Source organism: Lissotriton vulgaris, chromosome 5, assembly GCF_964263255.1.
Source record: "Lissotriton vulgaris chromosome 5, aLisVul1.2, whole genome shotgun sequence".
Taxonomy (NCBI): domain Eukaryota; kingdom Metazoa; phylum Chordata; class Amphibia; order Caudata; family Salamandridae; genus Lissotriton; species Lissotriton vulgaris.
The window spans coordinates 1500425385-1500440364 of NC_141693.1; the positions used below are offsets into that span (position 1 = coordinate 1500425385).

At 42.9% G+C, this 14980-nt stretch overlaps 1 protein-coding gene across 1 annotated transcript in view; it reads right to left on the reverse strand.

Moving 5' to 3' along the window:
- Positions 1-14980, reverse strand: part of LOC147712853 (acidic mammalian chitinase-like) — a 136504-nt gene that overhangs the window by 11520 nt on the left and 110004 nt on the right. Inside the window, exon 8 of the mRNA XM_086920388.1 lies at positions 14323-14445. Within this exon, the coding sequence (XP_086776514.1) occupies positions 14323-14445 (123 nt within the window). The remainder of the gene's footprint in view (positions 1-14322; positions 14446-14980) is intronic.

Below are 14980 nucleotides of genomic sequence, written 5' to 3' on the forward strand. Positions count from 1 at the left end.
GATGCTTGCCCCGCAACCCACGATAGGACCCGTGCTCGCTGGAGCAGAGCGGGGTGGTCCGAAAAGAAAAAGGCAAAGACTTTTTGTGCAAGTCCGGTAGGAACATTAATAAACAGTATCGTACTGCAGCACATAAGAAAAAGAACAGGCTGTCATGGTGAGCTGCTTCCTCCTTTATGCATTCTGGGTAAGCAGCACCATATTGGGGGAAGTATTTTGACCTTAGCTTGGTAATACGTTCTGTGGAGCAGGCGAGCTGTTCATTGATAAAGAATGAGACGGGATGACGGACGAGGAGGTAATGGCCAGTGCTAGCTGAGTGCGTTGGGTATGTCCCTTGGTGTAGGATAATTTAAAGCAGTGGAGTGAAGCAGGAGCACGTGGGAATATTTAATTGCTTTAAAAGCTGGGGTATGCTTACATGGTTAGCCCATATTGCTAAGTGGAAGATAGCCACCTTAGCAAACCCGCTCTGTCCAGTGTGCTTGAGGAAGACAATTCGATCCGGGAGCCTTCTTTCGCGTTACCATCACTTCACTCCTTTTCCTTTCTCCTTGTTTCCTATTTTCCAGTTGTTGTGCATACTCATCCGCCATTTAAGGCAATCTCAAGGTATATCACAAATAAGCAGTTTACCATAATATAGAGGTTCAACCAAAGATAACAGTCTCTAGTTCACACGAAATGTTATTTAAAACAATTTCTGTCACTTTGTACAGTACCAGTAGACAAGCAGTTGTTGGTAATTTGTAGATTGGTGGAGCGGACTGTACGAATGCAGGAGAAGGAGATGAAACTGAAGATCTTGGATCAGGGTATGAGAGGCAGAGTGCCAAGAAAGAAAAACACAAACAAGCATGGGCGTCCGCAGAAATGTTTCCAGGGGGAGGCAAAATTTTAACTTCCTCACTCGCCTTCAAGGCACGTTTAATGCAGACGGCCCCTTGTCATTCTTTATGAGAGGGGAGGTGCTGGCGGCACCAAGCTGGCTGGTGATGATCAGCAGCAGAGAGAATGACAATGGGCCTGTCCACAGTCTGCTCGAAGTCGGGGAGAGGCTGCTGCAGCCTCTAGAGTTCAAAGAGTACTGCGAGAGGCCCCAAGTGAGAGAACCTTTAAACTCCTGGGGCTTCTCGCAGGGGAACAGCCTGCTGTAATCTTGAACATTACGGACCAAAAGGAATGGGACCGGCGATCCAGGGGGGGGCAAGCGCACCCCCTTGCCCTCCCCTGCGGACGCCCATGCAAACAAGCAATAACAGAGAAGATGAAAGAAAGCAAGGGCAGAAAAGATTTAGCAACAAGTAGACAAAAGGGAGCAATAGCGCAGCCTCAGCAAAGCTGTCTAGTTTATTCAAATGTCTGTGTCATTTGTGTACATTTGGAATTTTAGACCTTTTGAAGCGATTACACATATTACTGAACGCCTGGAGGTCTCGAAAAATAATTAGCAGATAGTCCAGTAATGCGGTACTTCATTGCTTTTGTTAGTGTATTTGCATAACAACGGGCCTAGTTTGGCATGTTGCCCCCTGACTGAAAGAAAAGATCTTAACTAGTGAGAGCTTTTTCTTGAATACCAAGTCTTTGACCAAGTGAACGAGTAATACGTCATGTTCAATTGTGTCAAATAAAGTGTATAACTCTAATAATATTAATACTTCTTTGTGACCTTTGTTTCACATACTAAGGGTCCGGTTCCGATCTCGGTCGGAGGGCTCAGAATTGGTTTTGGATTTACCTAAACTGATCCGGTGCCCTTGTTTCCGACCGACTTGTTCCCAATTCCAGACAACAAAGTGCAGAGCCTGAAAACCTTTAGCACTGACCGAATCGGTTCCGGAAGACACACAGAGAGATAGAGCCCACCAGAGCTGAATCCTACAGCTCTATGGAGTAGGTTTTCCAAGCGAGCAAGTATGATGAACTATTCGGACAGCCTTTACGATTCGTTTTGCCCAGATCGAAAAGGCTGCCGGAATCGGAATCTTCACCCGGGGCCCTCTGAATTGTGCCCATGGAGGTACTCATGGGTCCCCTCTTTCAGACCATCCACAGTGTGGCAGGCATCAAGGGGTGCCCGCCACAGGGTGCACGATGATCCCCAACCAGCCCTTTTGTCAATGGGAGCCTGTGTTCGAGTTCAGTACACAGGCTCCCATTTAAGTCAATGGGAGTCCGACCGAATCGTTTTCGGATGCATTCCAATGCATCATACTTGTTCGGTCATATCCCCCTGATTCAAGTCGTGTGGAAAGCATTGCGGACACGAGTCATTCGGTTTGCTTTCCGAACGAGATCAGAGTTGGGCCCTTAGTAATTTTCTGATATTCAGAACTGTAGTATGTGTGAACTGTTTGGCCTAAATCTATATTGGGCTTCTGGGAGAAGATGATGTGATTCAAGGTAGTTATTCAGATGTGAAGTAACTATGTTTTCTATGATTCTCACCAGTAAAAGTAGGGAGGAGATGTGTCTGTAATTGACAGACGAGGTTACACCACTCCTGTTTTTTTCATAAGAAGAGTTATGGTAGCTTTTTGGCTGTGGCAAACAAGTTCAACCACCACGTCTGAGGCCCACAAGCTCCGGTCTGCTCTTTGTCCTGGGTAGGCATGGGCGGAAAATCCGTTCCGCTCGCGGATTTTGCGGATTTTCGGGAAATCCGCAATCCGCGAGATTTGCGAATTTCCTGAAAAATCCGCAAATCCGCGAGCAGCGGATTTTGCTCGCACTGCTCGCACTGTTCGCGTGAGTTCGCGCCCCGCGAATAAGTGCGAAATTGCAGAAATACGATTTTAGCAAAACTGAAAGTAACTACTTACCAGGTTCAAAAGTTCAGGCTCATCATTAGTAGCCATTTCCTGTAGTGCTTCCTGAGGGGCCCCTCCAGAGTTCAGTTGCCAGTTGCAACTATTATGTGACCCTGCTCTGAACCTCAGAATAGTTACACATATGCCACAAAGGTCCTGAATTACAGCTAAGGGAGACAAGCAGGAGCCAGGCTGGAAGTTAAAATCCATTAATCAGCCCCTAATTCATTATTGTCAGTTGGGGCAGGGCAGGTGTTGTAACTAATTTTGCAACAATGAAAGCACTTAGCAAGTGCAAAAGATCACTAATCAGGGCGCACTAAGGAAGCAGGTGCCAGCTAAAAAAATATTCTGTGACACATTAATCAGCCCCAAATTAATTCAGGTCACTTGAGGCAGGGAAGGTGTGCTTTGCTTTGCCAAAAATAATGTACACTGGACAACCAGAGGGTGTGGTGATGAAACAGAGGGTGGCATGGGTGGGCCAGAGGGTGGCATGAGTAGTCAGAGAGTGGCAGTGGTGACAGAGAGTGGCAGTGATGAAGAAGAGTGTCCCAAACAGGTTGGACACGTAGAAACAACAAGTTCGCAAAACTTGCGACCCGACAGGTAAGTTCGCAAATTGCGAAATTGTAAAAACCCTCGCGAACTGGCAGAAACACGGGCGAACACAAAAAAAAAAAAAAATCCGCAAATTCGCGGGAATTCGCGGATTTTGCGGATTGCGAGTTTACAAATCCGCAAATTCGCGGATTGCCAATCCGCAAAATCCGCTCATGCTTAGTCCTGGGACTTCTGGGTCCCAACTGTGGTGGTTGAGCTTGTTTTCCACTGGTGCCCTGGGATCCCTCCTAGTGTGGCTCTGCAAACTAGAGCAAGTAAACTCTTTCCACACTAGACTCACAAGGGAGCTCGGTCGATCAATGAAAGGCTTCTCATGGACGCAGTGTTGGGGGTAAAGACTCAGAATTCAACAATTGATTGAGAAACCCAATAAATCACAGTCCAGCTCAGTGCTGGTCTTTTTTGTAGAAAAAAAAGTACTTTTAACATGACTTCTGTAAAAACAAAAAAGACACAATCAGATAGGTATTAGAATTTAGGTTAAACAATGTCACCCCTGCACTTTTAATGAAATGCTGCCACCCCAGTGCCCTCCTTTCAGATCTATGGTGTCCCCTGCCACATCAAAAGTGTTTGTCCCCTCCCATAAGTCGCGTTTAAGTGGTGCAACTTTCACTAAATGGTTGCCTCTGGGCAACTTATGGATCACTTTGTATTGCTCTTTATCCCAAAAAGGGTTTTACTGATATGGATACATTATTATTTCTTTGTAACTTTGTTTGTGCTTACAGATTCTCAGTTGCTGTACATGCTCTGCAAATGACTTTTGCTTGGCGGGTACTGACTGGTGTGTGTGTGTGTGTTGACATACTCTGGTCAGCATTATTGGTGGCATCTCTTTGACCTCAGGGGTAGTCTCCCTTCTCTATCGCTCCCTCTATCAGACTGCTTCAGGTATCAGCTTGATAGATGGAGCTTGTGAGTGCTGATCTTTAGCCTTCGGTATTCCTTGCAGGTGTGGGCTCTGAACCGGGGAAGACGTTGCGCTTCAGTGGTGACTGCTCCCTTGTAGCTGCACCTCACACTGCCAGTGGTAGCACCAGTCCTCTGACTGTAGGAGTGCCAGTTGGCAGGAATTTAAGCAGTTATGCTTTTTCACGCAGTTCACCTCTAGAACAGCACTCAGGGAGACCAAACCACCTCTTACAGCACTAGTCTATCCCAGCGGTGCTCTGTTTGAATAGCCATCTTTTTCTGGGCATCCCACACACTGGAGGCTTAGCTGGGATTCTCCTACAGGACAGTCTCCAATCCTGCAGGTTCAGGCACTCACCTTCTCTCTCTGAGCAGGCAGACAGACTGCCTCTAATGCTCTAGTTAGACCCACAGTAAGTTTCGGGCCTCAGGTGATGTCCTCTCACCTCTGGAAGGCTGACAGACAAGCAGGTACTGTCCATTGTACAGCATTTCTTCATCACTCTGAATCACTATCTTCCTTGGTCAAGACAAACAGTGGGGTGGTTGGGGGTCTCACTTGTATACTTGCTTTCCAGACAGGAGATGTAGATCCACTATCTAAGGTTTTGGAACCACAATTCAGCAGCGCGCAAAACTCCTTCTCACATCAAGGAAGAAAAGAATGCCAAGCAACATCGGCTGTTGAATCCAGAAGAAAAGGATCCAAACTGCTAGAAGCAAATATCAGAGACAATGCCCACGAGGCCCAATCTTAGAGTAAGTGCGACGTCTGACAACGCATTGATTGAAAGTGCACGGAATGTTCCTTTTCGCTCTGAGCTCAAGCGGTCTCTGGTAGGCACTTGGCACAGCCTTCAGCAAAGAACTTAGTATGGAACTAATAGTATGCCCCGTCCTGGGGCTCAGGGTTTATCAGGGTGCTACTGAAACAAACTGCAAACTCTTAAAGGGGCATGAACTAAAAAAAAAAAAAAAAAAAACAAAGAACCCTTTCGATGATTCTTCCAATAGATCAATAATTGAAGCAGACCTCAAAGTATCCGGGAATCCCAAATTCTTGTAGGCTCACATTTAGGTTGTCGTTGTACCATAAGGGGTTGTGGTTCAGATGGAAGCCAGTGATAATAAAAGGAAATATATGGCTTCAGTTTATATAATGAAATAGAGGATTCATTTTCCGTACGCTTAAAAGCCAATGTTTTGATCTGCTGATGAGTTACTTCAAATAGAAAAAAGAATCCTTGTTGAAATTTAACTGCCAGTGTATGGACTGGAAGAAAATAGGAAGACAATCAAACCCTTTCTCATGGCAAAAAGAAAACAAAATGTGTTCTTGATTTGGCAGCATAGTTACAATACATCTTCAGAGCCCACTGTAATTCCTTCGTACATATACACCCACATGCATCAAACTCCTGTTTTGCGATTCCAAATTTGCGATTTTTACCGAATCGCAAATAAGGAATCGCAAAACGGGATGCATTATTGAAAGTGCATAATATTTGCAATTCGGTAAAAATTGCAATTTTTACCGAATCGCAAATATTATGCGAATTCCAATTTGCGATTTCAAAAGGCCCATAGGAATCAATGTTAATTGCGAATTCGCAAATTAGAATTCGCAAAATGTTGATGCATTCCATGGGTGCAGGGGGGGGGGTCCAAAGGACCCCCACTGCACCCCTGAAATGTTTTTGAAAATGGATGTTTCATACACACATGTCCTAAGGACATGTGTGTCTGTAACATGACAGTGTTTAAAATGCTAATTTGAGCATTTTAAATTTTTTTCGCAAATTACCACGAGGTTCACCCTCGTGGTAATTTGCCCCCCCTAATTGCGAATTCGCAATTTAAAAATTAATCATGCATTGCTTTTAAGGAATCGCAAATTTGCGATTCCTTAAGAGCAATCACATTTTTGGAATTCGCTAAAAATATTGATTTTTCCAAAAATGCTTGATGCATACTAAAAAGGTATTTAGGAATCGCAAACGGCCGATTTTACCGAATCGCACTGTTTGCGATTCCTAAATAGCTTGATGCATGTGGGGGCTAGTGTATTGGCTGAAATATAGTTTATTTCGACAAACTAAGGGAGTCTTTTGATGAATGCCTTACAAATCCTCTGGATTCACCTGTTTGTATGCCATCTTAATCTTAACTAAAATAAGACAGAACTATTCGAACAACACGTTGCGGAGGGGTTATAGGCTGCAAATAAGTGGATGATGACTCAGGATAATGATGGGATAAATCCTCTATTATCACATTCTTTGAAGTAGGAATAAAACCGATGATAAAATCAAAATGTTCAAAGAAATCTGCATATCTAACTTTATGATATTTATTTCTGCCTTCAAAATTTCTTAAACATTGCAAATTCTGATGATCTGTTTAAATTTTACATGTCTCTCAAGTGCTCAGCAAACACATTTCTGTATTCAGTACATGCCATCTTCTTTGCTAAGTTCTCTCGCAGACACTGAGTAATGCCCTTCTAACAGAACATGGGATAGCTAAGAGACAGGATGTGCATCATCTTTCTGCTCTTGTAACAAAACTGCTCCAACTGGTATTTCAGAGGTGTCTATATTTACAATAAACTCATTATATGTAGCAGGATGCTGCAGAACTGGCACCTGAACAAGCATCTGTTTAAACGTCATGAAAGCATTTTCATCATGATCATTGCAACATACTTTTCTTCATATACTTTTTTTTAAAGTCACATAATGTCACTAATTATCTCTACAAACTTCTTGATAAATTTGCAGATGCATGGAAACTGAGACTCTCTAATACCTGTATAAGGACAACGCAAAATAACTTATACCTTCTTCGGATCGATAAATAGGCCAGGGGAAGTCATTCTAAACCCAATGGCTTGCTTCTCAAATTCACACTTCTCCCTTTTACAATGAAAATAATGCTGCTAAAGTCTTGGCAAATGCAAAAACAACAGTTGATGGACAGAATCCAGATCAATGTCATACATTCACCCCAGTACATGGATCTGGGCCTAAATCCATCGTTTTTTACTCACCTTGCCATTCCAGTTTGAACCCAGCCATATGCAAATCAGTCTTGACCCTGTGCCCCATGGGAACAGCCCAGCCCGAACTGCAAGCCAGGTCCTCCCTGAACTGGAAACAAGCATCCTAGGACCGGTTTCGGGCTTTCAGGCCTCATCATCCAGGATAGCTTGATTCCAGTGGCATGGAGAGCACAGGACTCACGTCTGAGCATACCCGTCCCACTCGGGGTGATACATGCAAAAACAACAGTTGATGGACAGAATGCAGAACAATGTCATACATTCACACCAGTACAGAGATCTGGGCCTAAATCAATCGTTTTTTTACTCACCATGTCATTCCAGTATGAACCCAGCCATATGCAAATCAGTTTTGACCCTGTGCCCCATGGGAACAGTCCAGCCCGAACTCCCAAGCCAGTTCCTCCTTGGACTGAAAACAAGGATCCTAGGACGGGTTTCTGGCTTTCAGCCCTCATCAGCCAGGATAACTTGATTCCAGTGGCATGGAGTACACAGGACTCACGTCTGAGCATACCCGTCCCACTTGGGGTGACAAATGCAAAAACAACAGTTGATGGACAGAATGCAGCACAATGTCATACATTCACCCCAGTACAGAGATCTGGGCCTTAATCCATCGTTTTTTTGCTCACCATTCCAGTTTGAACCCAGCCATATGCAGATCAGTCTTGACCCTGTGCCCCATGGCAACAGTCCAGCCCGAACTGCCAAGCCAGGTCCTCCCTGGACTGGAAACAAGCATCCTAGGACTGGTTTCGGGCTTTCAGCCCTCATCAGCCAGGATAGCTTGATTCCAGTGGCATGGAGAGCACTGGATCCACGTCTAAGCATACCCATCCCACTCGGGGTGACAAATACAAAAAGAACAGTTGAGGGACAGAAAGCAGAACAATGTCATACATTCACCCCAGTGCAGAGATCTGGGCCTAAATCCATCGTTTTTTTGCTCACCATGCCATTCCAGTTTGAACCCAGCCATATGCAAATCAGTCTTGACCCTATGCCCCATGGGAGCAGTCCAGCCCGAACTGCCACGCCAAGTCCTCCCTGGACTGGAAACAAGCATCCTAGGACCGGTTTCGGGCTATCAGCCCTCATCAGCCAGGATAGCTTGATTCCAGTGGCATGGAGAGCACTGGATCCACGTCTGAGCATACCCGTCTTGACAACACAAAACTCACTGTTCCTGAATATTCCACAAGAGTCATTCAAATATATTGAGAATATTGAATCCATGAAGCAAAGACAGATTGCTGGATAACTGGACAACCCAAATAGCATGCCATGATATTAAAAAAGCATGAAAGGAGTATGAGACACCATTTTCCACGCAACACCTTCATTTATGAACAACAAATGATAAACCCCTCATAAACCAAGTTTAGTAATAACTCATGCTCCACAGACTGACCCCAAGGTGCCCTTTGTAAGAATAGCGGAGTGGACAAGACGCAGAACCCCACGTTGCGGCCAGAAGTGTTTGATTAGCAGTCTGCGGGCGGTCTGGCTAAGATGAGAACAGAAGCATTTCTTCTGTCTCCGGTACGAGAGACGTGATTGTGACGTCTTTGAAGACGAAGTGCAGTATATTTCTATACGCACACAGAAACTATCTGGAGGTACGTCTTGAAGGTAGCTGACTATAATAAGCAGCTGACTATAAGCAGCACCGCTGATAATATTCGTTCGCTGATTAATAAGATATTGTGTTAAAGTGGGATACTATTATTTTAATCCTGAGGAAGGTTTTTGGCTTTGAACATTTATGTGCCATAACCTAAATGCGTCGATGCAATTTTGGGTGGAGAAACACTAAGTGATAGAGATAAGAAACTCCTGTAATTGCGAAATTGTATGTACAATCTGGAGTAATATTCATCAATTTATTGGAACTGGTGTCTTTTTCTCCCCTTTTTAATTGGAATTATTTTCCTTATGTATTGTCCCATTTCACGTGTAATGAATTTATGATGTGTCACAATGTTCTGTTTTTTTTAATTGTTTTTAAATTTACCAAAATAAAATATACATGTTTTTGTATGACTGCTTCATGTTTATCATTAGCTGCTCCTAGTTTGTGAAAGTGTGTGAATTCTTTGTATGTTTAGTGTAAAACTGTGGTTTACTTTCAAGTTCACCCAAAGGGGAAACTTTAGTGACAGCCCTTTGTAAGAAGCAAAGAAAATCTATCATTATCTTATTAGGTCACTACAATTAATACAAGCTCAAGGGTCTTGCTCTATCTTCTGTATAAAAAACAAATGTACTCCAGCAGGTGATGATGAAGGTACAAAACGTTGTTTTTCAAATTTTCCCGAAAGAAACTCTTGAAGATCACCTTCTCTTTTTCAGTGAGGGAATAAAGAGTTCCAAAAGAAACAATGCCAGGTTCAGTTTGCATGGCACAATCATATTCTGTATGAGGAGGAAGTGACTAGACTTCAGGATTAACACATACTGGAGAAAACAATAGTAATGCAATGTCACTGAAGGAAGGCCAGCTACTATTAAATTTGCTGTGGAATTTTGTATTTCATCTGTTGTTACCCAATTACCTCTACAAGCATAACCACAGTCATGGCAAAACTGTGATGACTATCTAATGATTGAGTAGAAATAATTGGCACGCATCTTTAAAGAAGGAACTTCAAACATTTCAGCATAACTAGAAGAGACAATAATTTCAAATTATAACATTCCTGCATGATTACCAGAAAATACTTGTAATGGAAACTACATTTCTCAAATTGGACCTTACGTCAGTGGTGAGGCATCAACAGTTCTAATCACTTTAGGAGCCTTCTTATGTCTCTTAGGAATATCAGTTTTTGATGGGCCAACATGATCACCAAACATTTCACAGGCATCACTATTTAACAATGCACAGGTATTAATGGTCTTCCTATCTTCGATTCACATAATAAATAGTAGGAGGGAAAAATGCTTATTAGCATAAATTATAGAAAATCCTATATAGTGATTCCAATCACTCCTATATCCTTCTCTGGAGAAGATTTAAATCCTCCAGCATTTGTCAGAGGCCACATCAAATGTCAATCATCACCACAAAATATACTTAAACCTGCTGTAGTATGTAGTAATGGGAGGTACTCAAATGTACTTTGTTTCTTTACTTCACTAGTTATTGTGGAATGGTTTATCTATTTAGAATGTTCCTTGTTGCCAGGGGACATTAGAATGTTTCATGTGTTTTGTATTGAAGCTTTGCTGTTGGAGCTGGCAACTTTCTTGCCAGCTCCTATCCATGTAGCATTTCAATAAACACACCTTCAAGTTTCCATGTGTTTCCTGCCTCTTCACTACAATTTATTGGCGAAGATCCTGGCTACATGGACGAACCCAGCATGCACTTCCATGTCAAGAATTAACAAATCTGTTTATTTCGTTCGCATCAAGAAGCACTCAAGAAACCCTCTAAAAATCTACATCGGATTGACAAGTCCTTCACACATTACTAAGGTACTTTTCTTGACTTTTCCACGTGAGCTCTAATTGTTGTCATTGCTACCGTGTGTAACTGTCGTTATCACGCTGCCTTCATGTGCCCTGTCCCCTAGCTGCATTCACGCGCTTACTGGCATTGCAGCCTTCACATGCTCTGTCCCCGCGCTGCCTTCATGCGCTTACTGGCATTGTAGTGTTATTCTGCTCCTTATAGGACCACACCTCATTCTTCTACAAAAATTTCACTTTTCGAACTCATGAGAGGCAGGAAGGCCAATACTTCTTTCAGACCTGGATGGATGTCTAAGTGGATCAGGTCTGAGTCAGATGTTTCTAAATTGATGTCTATTGTCAAAGAGAACATGTCTTACACTCAATCTCAATGTACAACCTGCATTTGCTTTGCCTAAGACAACGGGTCGACTGATGGACCATAAGATTCAATAAGATCAGAAAAAAGTTCTACACTGTGATCGGACCAATTTGTCCATAATTCCCTCTGTTAGGCCACTTTGAAACAATGTCATCTTAGTTCTAGCAACCCAGGTTTCAGCTGCTAAATGATGGAAACAGGTCACATAAGTCAATACATCCTTACCTCTTTGCTGAATATCACACAAGGCATCTTCAGCACAATACTCCAAATCAGAACTTTCAAACACCTTTTTACAGACTGATAAGAAGACATCATGAAACTGTAAATAAGCATCTGAGTTGGTTACTAAAGGAGTTGCTCAAGCCAATACTGGTCCAGAAAGGCAACTAATGAGGGGACGCACTTTGTCTTGACCTTAATTAAACTCTGCAGGGCGAACAGCAAAATGCATCATAAGATAATCTGAAACTTTTCTTAGTTTTACTGGATCCCCAGACAAATGAAGGACACTTAAAGGAACGTAGAACGTGACACCATGGTAAGTCTAAATGTCGAATTCTCAAGATGTAATTGGTGTAGCTATTTTGCTCGGTCCTGGGAAGGATCCATAGCATTACCAAGCCTCAGGGGCCAGTAGTGTCACAATCCATTAAGCAATGGAATCTGAGAAGGTCTGTTGAGCACCCTTGGTGACCGGTTGAGGAAAGGGCGACCCCTCCAAGTTGCCATCGTGCCACAGTTCTCAGAATAATATGCAAGAAAGGTGTCAAGTCTTTACTTAAGAGTGTCCCAGCCAGGTGAATGAATGCTTAATTTGGCTAGCAGGTGGATCTTGATTGAAGAGGAAGAGAAGAGTGGAATACTTTGCCAGGCACAAACGTTTTCCTGACACCGGGAAAGAGAGAAGCGCCAAAGGAAACCAGGAAAAGAACATATAAGAAAACGCTCCAAACTGATGAAAGCAAAAACCAGAAACAAAAGTAGTAGCAAGGTAGCAAAGATCATGACAAAAAACTCAGGAAACAAGAAGCTTTGTGAGGCATCTTCTTCTTGTATTAGCTCTTTTATATATACTGAGTTCAAACGAAAATAATCTGCAGCATGGATTGGGAATCTCAAACATCCTCAAATGGTCTGACCACCATCTTGGAATGGGCTATTTATAAGGACAGTTCCCGCCCTCACTACTGGAATTTGAACAACTGTGGCAATGGTACTGATTGCAAGTAGATGGAAGGGAGCCCGTTCCTTGAATGTAGGTACATTGGAAAATATAAAAACTTGCATGAAAAAAGAGCTATCTAGAGAAGATGAAGGAGGAAAGAGGGTTTGGGATGGAAAGGGAAGATGTACTAAGAAATCCTTTCAAGTAACTAAATTAATGTTAATGTTGATGGCAAGGGCTGGTGCAATGAGTTAAGCACAAGGTGGAAGTGGGTATTAATCATTAGCTAGATATACTTGTGGTTGCTGAGAGGTATGATCTTGACATGACCACACCTCCCGACTTCCCTGTACTGAGACATGATAGTAATATGGGTAGGCGTGGCAGGGAAACTGATATTTTTGACCATGTTAAAGTTACCAAATGTATGCTTCGCAGGGATGGCAGCGCTGGAATTCTTGCAGATACCTACTGATCTGAACCAATTCTTCTTTTTTCATCATTGTAGTCTATAACCCAATTGTGAATGTCAGCCTGCTTGTAGGCTTTTTAGTGGCTACTATTATACATACTGGGCATACAGGTCTATGTACAAACTGGTCGCAAAAAGCTGCTGCACATCACACAAAGACTTTTTGCAACCAGTATCTTATTCTGCCGGCCCACCTAAGTATTAACAGGTTGGCTCACAAAATAAGGAATTGCAGGGAGTTGCAGAATGACCCCCCGAATGTATATTAGGCATGTCACTATTTACGACCCCCTGTAATTGGCTACACACTTAAAGGAACCAGGACTGCTTAAAAAAATGTTTTTCATTTTGAAAAACTTCAGTGAGCTCACACAGTGGTCCCAGGGACCACTTATTGTTTGCCCTGATGCTGCTACCCCAGTTCCCCCCACCCTGATCTCGGAGTTGGTAACTGATCAATGGTTTGTGACTGGACTTATGGTTGCAAACCATTGATACATAAGTTAGTAAATCACGATTTGGAAGGAGCGCCCCTTACAACTATTCCAAATTGCAATTCCGTAATAATTTCTACATCTATACTCCAATTTGGAAAAATATTTAATATAAATGTAAGAGTGTTTGTTGTTACAAACCCTGTATTTTGCTGAATCAGCCAGTTTGTAAAGCGAAACCCTTTGTACATCTGGCCCTTAGTTCTGAAGCCCACTGAGACTACTATGATGGGTGATTTTATCATTTGGGCTGACGCCTCAGACTGCCCTGGTTCGAACCCATGAATGCCTTAGGCTAAGCTCTGGACTTTACACTCTCCTTAAATCGACTAAGCAAGAGTTGAATCAAATCACTAGGACTCCACGCTGCCCTGGTCTACTTCAAAAATGCCTCAAGACTTATAAACTACAGAATCCATTTTAATAACTGGCTATATCTTGATGCTGATGAAGTAGCACTTTATAAAATCCGCCATGCCAAACGCTTAGAACCGTACGTGCTGAGAGATCGCTTAGAACCGTACGTGCTGAGAGATCGCTTAGAACGTACGTGCTGAGAGATCGCTTAGAACCGTGCTGAGAGATCGCTTAGAACGTACGTGCTGAGAGATCGCTTAGAACCGTACGTGCTGAGAGATCGCTTAGAACCGTACGTGCTGAGAGATCGCTTAGAACCGTACGTGCTGAGAGATAACATGCTTTGCCCAGAGTCACACAATCTGGAACCCAGATATCAATGTTCAAATATCAAGACAAACATATCCATGGGACCACATCTCATCCATTTGAAGAATGAAAAACACATCTGTGGCAACAGGACTTTTGTTGGCTAAGTTCATCATGAGGACATTGTGTAAAGTGAAAGCTGCAGATGAGCTGGGACTAACGGCTCATTACAATATGTGCACTGCAAATAACAGGCAGAGAGACTTACCTTCAATCCAAAGCTGTGCGGGTCATCATAGCCCACCCACTGGTTTCCATAGCAGGCAAATGGGACCTGCTGCTCCTTACTGAACTCAAATGAAGTTGAATTTCCGTCTGGGATTTGGCAGATCTACCGATGTTGCATCAGTCCCATGAATTGTAGGGGAAACAATATAAATTAGGTTAGACACATAAAGCAAAACATAGCCTAGCTTGAAAGTTAAAGTGGATAGCGATATCAGACTCACCGCAGACTTCAGCATTTTGTGAATTCATGATATTACAAGGCATTTTAAAGATCAAAGCACAGTTGGATGAAACATAATGCCACAGATACGAAAGTGCAAATCCTGTTTTATTTTACTTATGAACTATGTTTTTGTTGAGTTCCACGATTATTTTTATTGAGGCATACGCGGTTCAATTGTGAGTTTCTGGAGCAAGAATTGACCTGTGAAGGCAATAGAAGGTTCCACTGACTGCTTAGAGATTTCTTGTGTGTAACTACATAGCTGTCATTCCTCATAGCCATCCACTCCAGGGGTTGTCAGGTTTGCTAAGTGTGCTGCATAAATGACTCATTCCCCCCTATTAGCCGTCTTGGAGAAGCTAAAGATATTTATGCAGTTAAAACATGTCTTAAGTAGTCAGAAGTAGGATGCGCA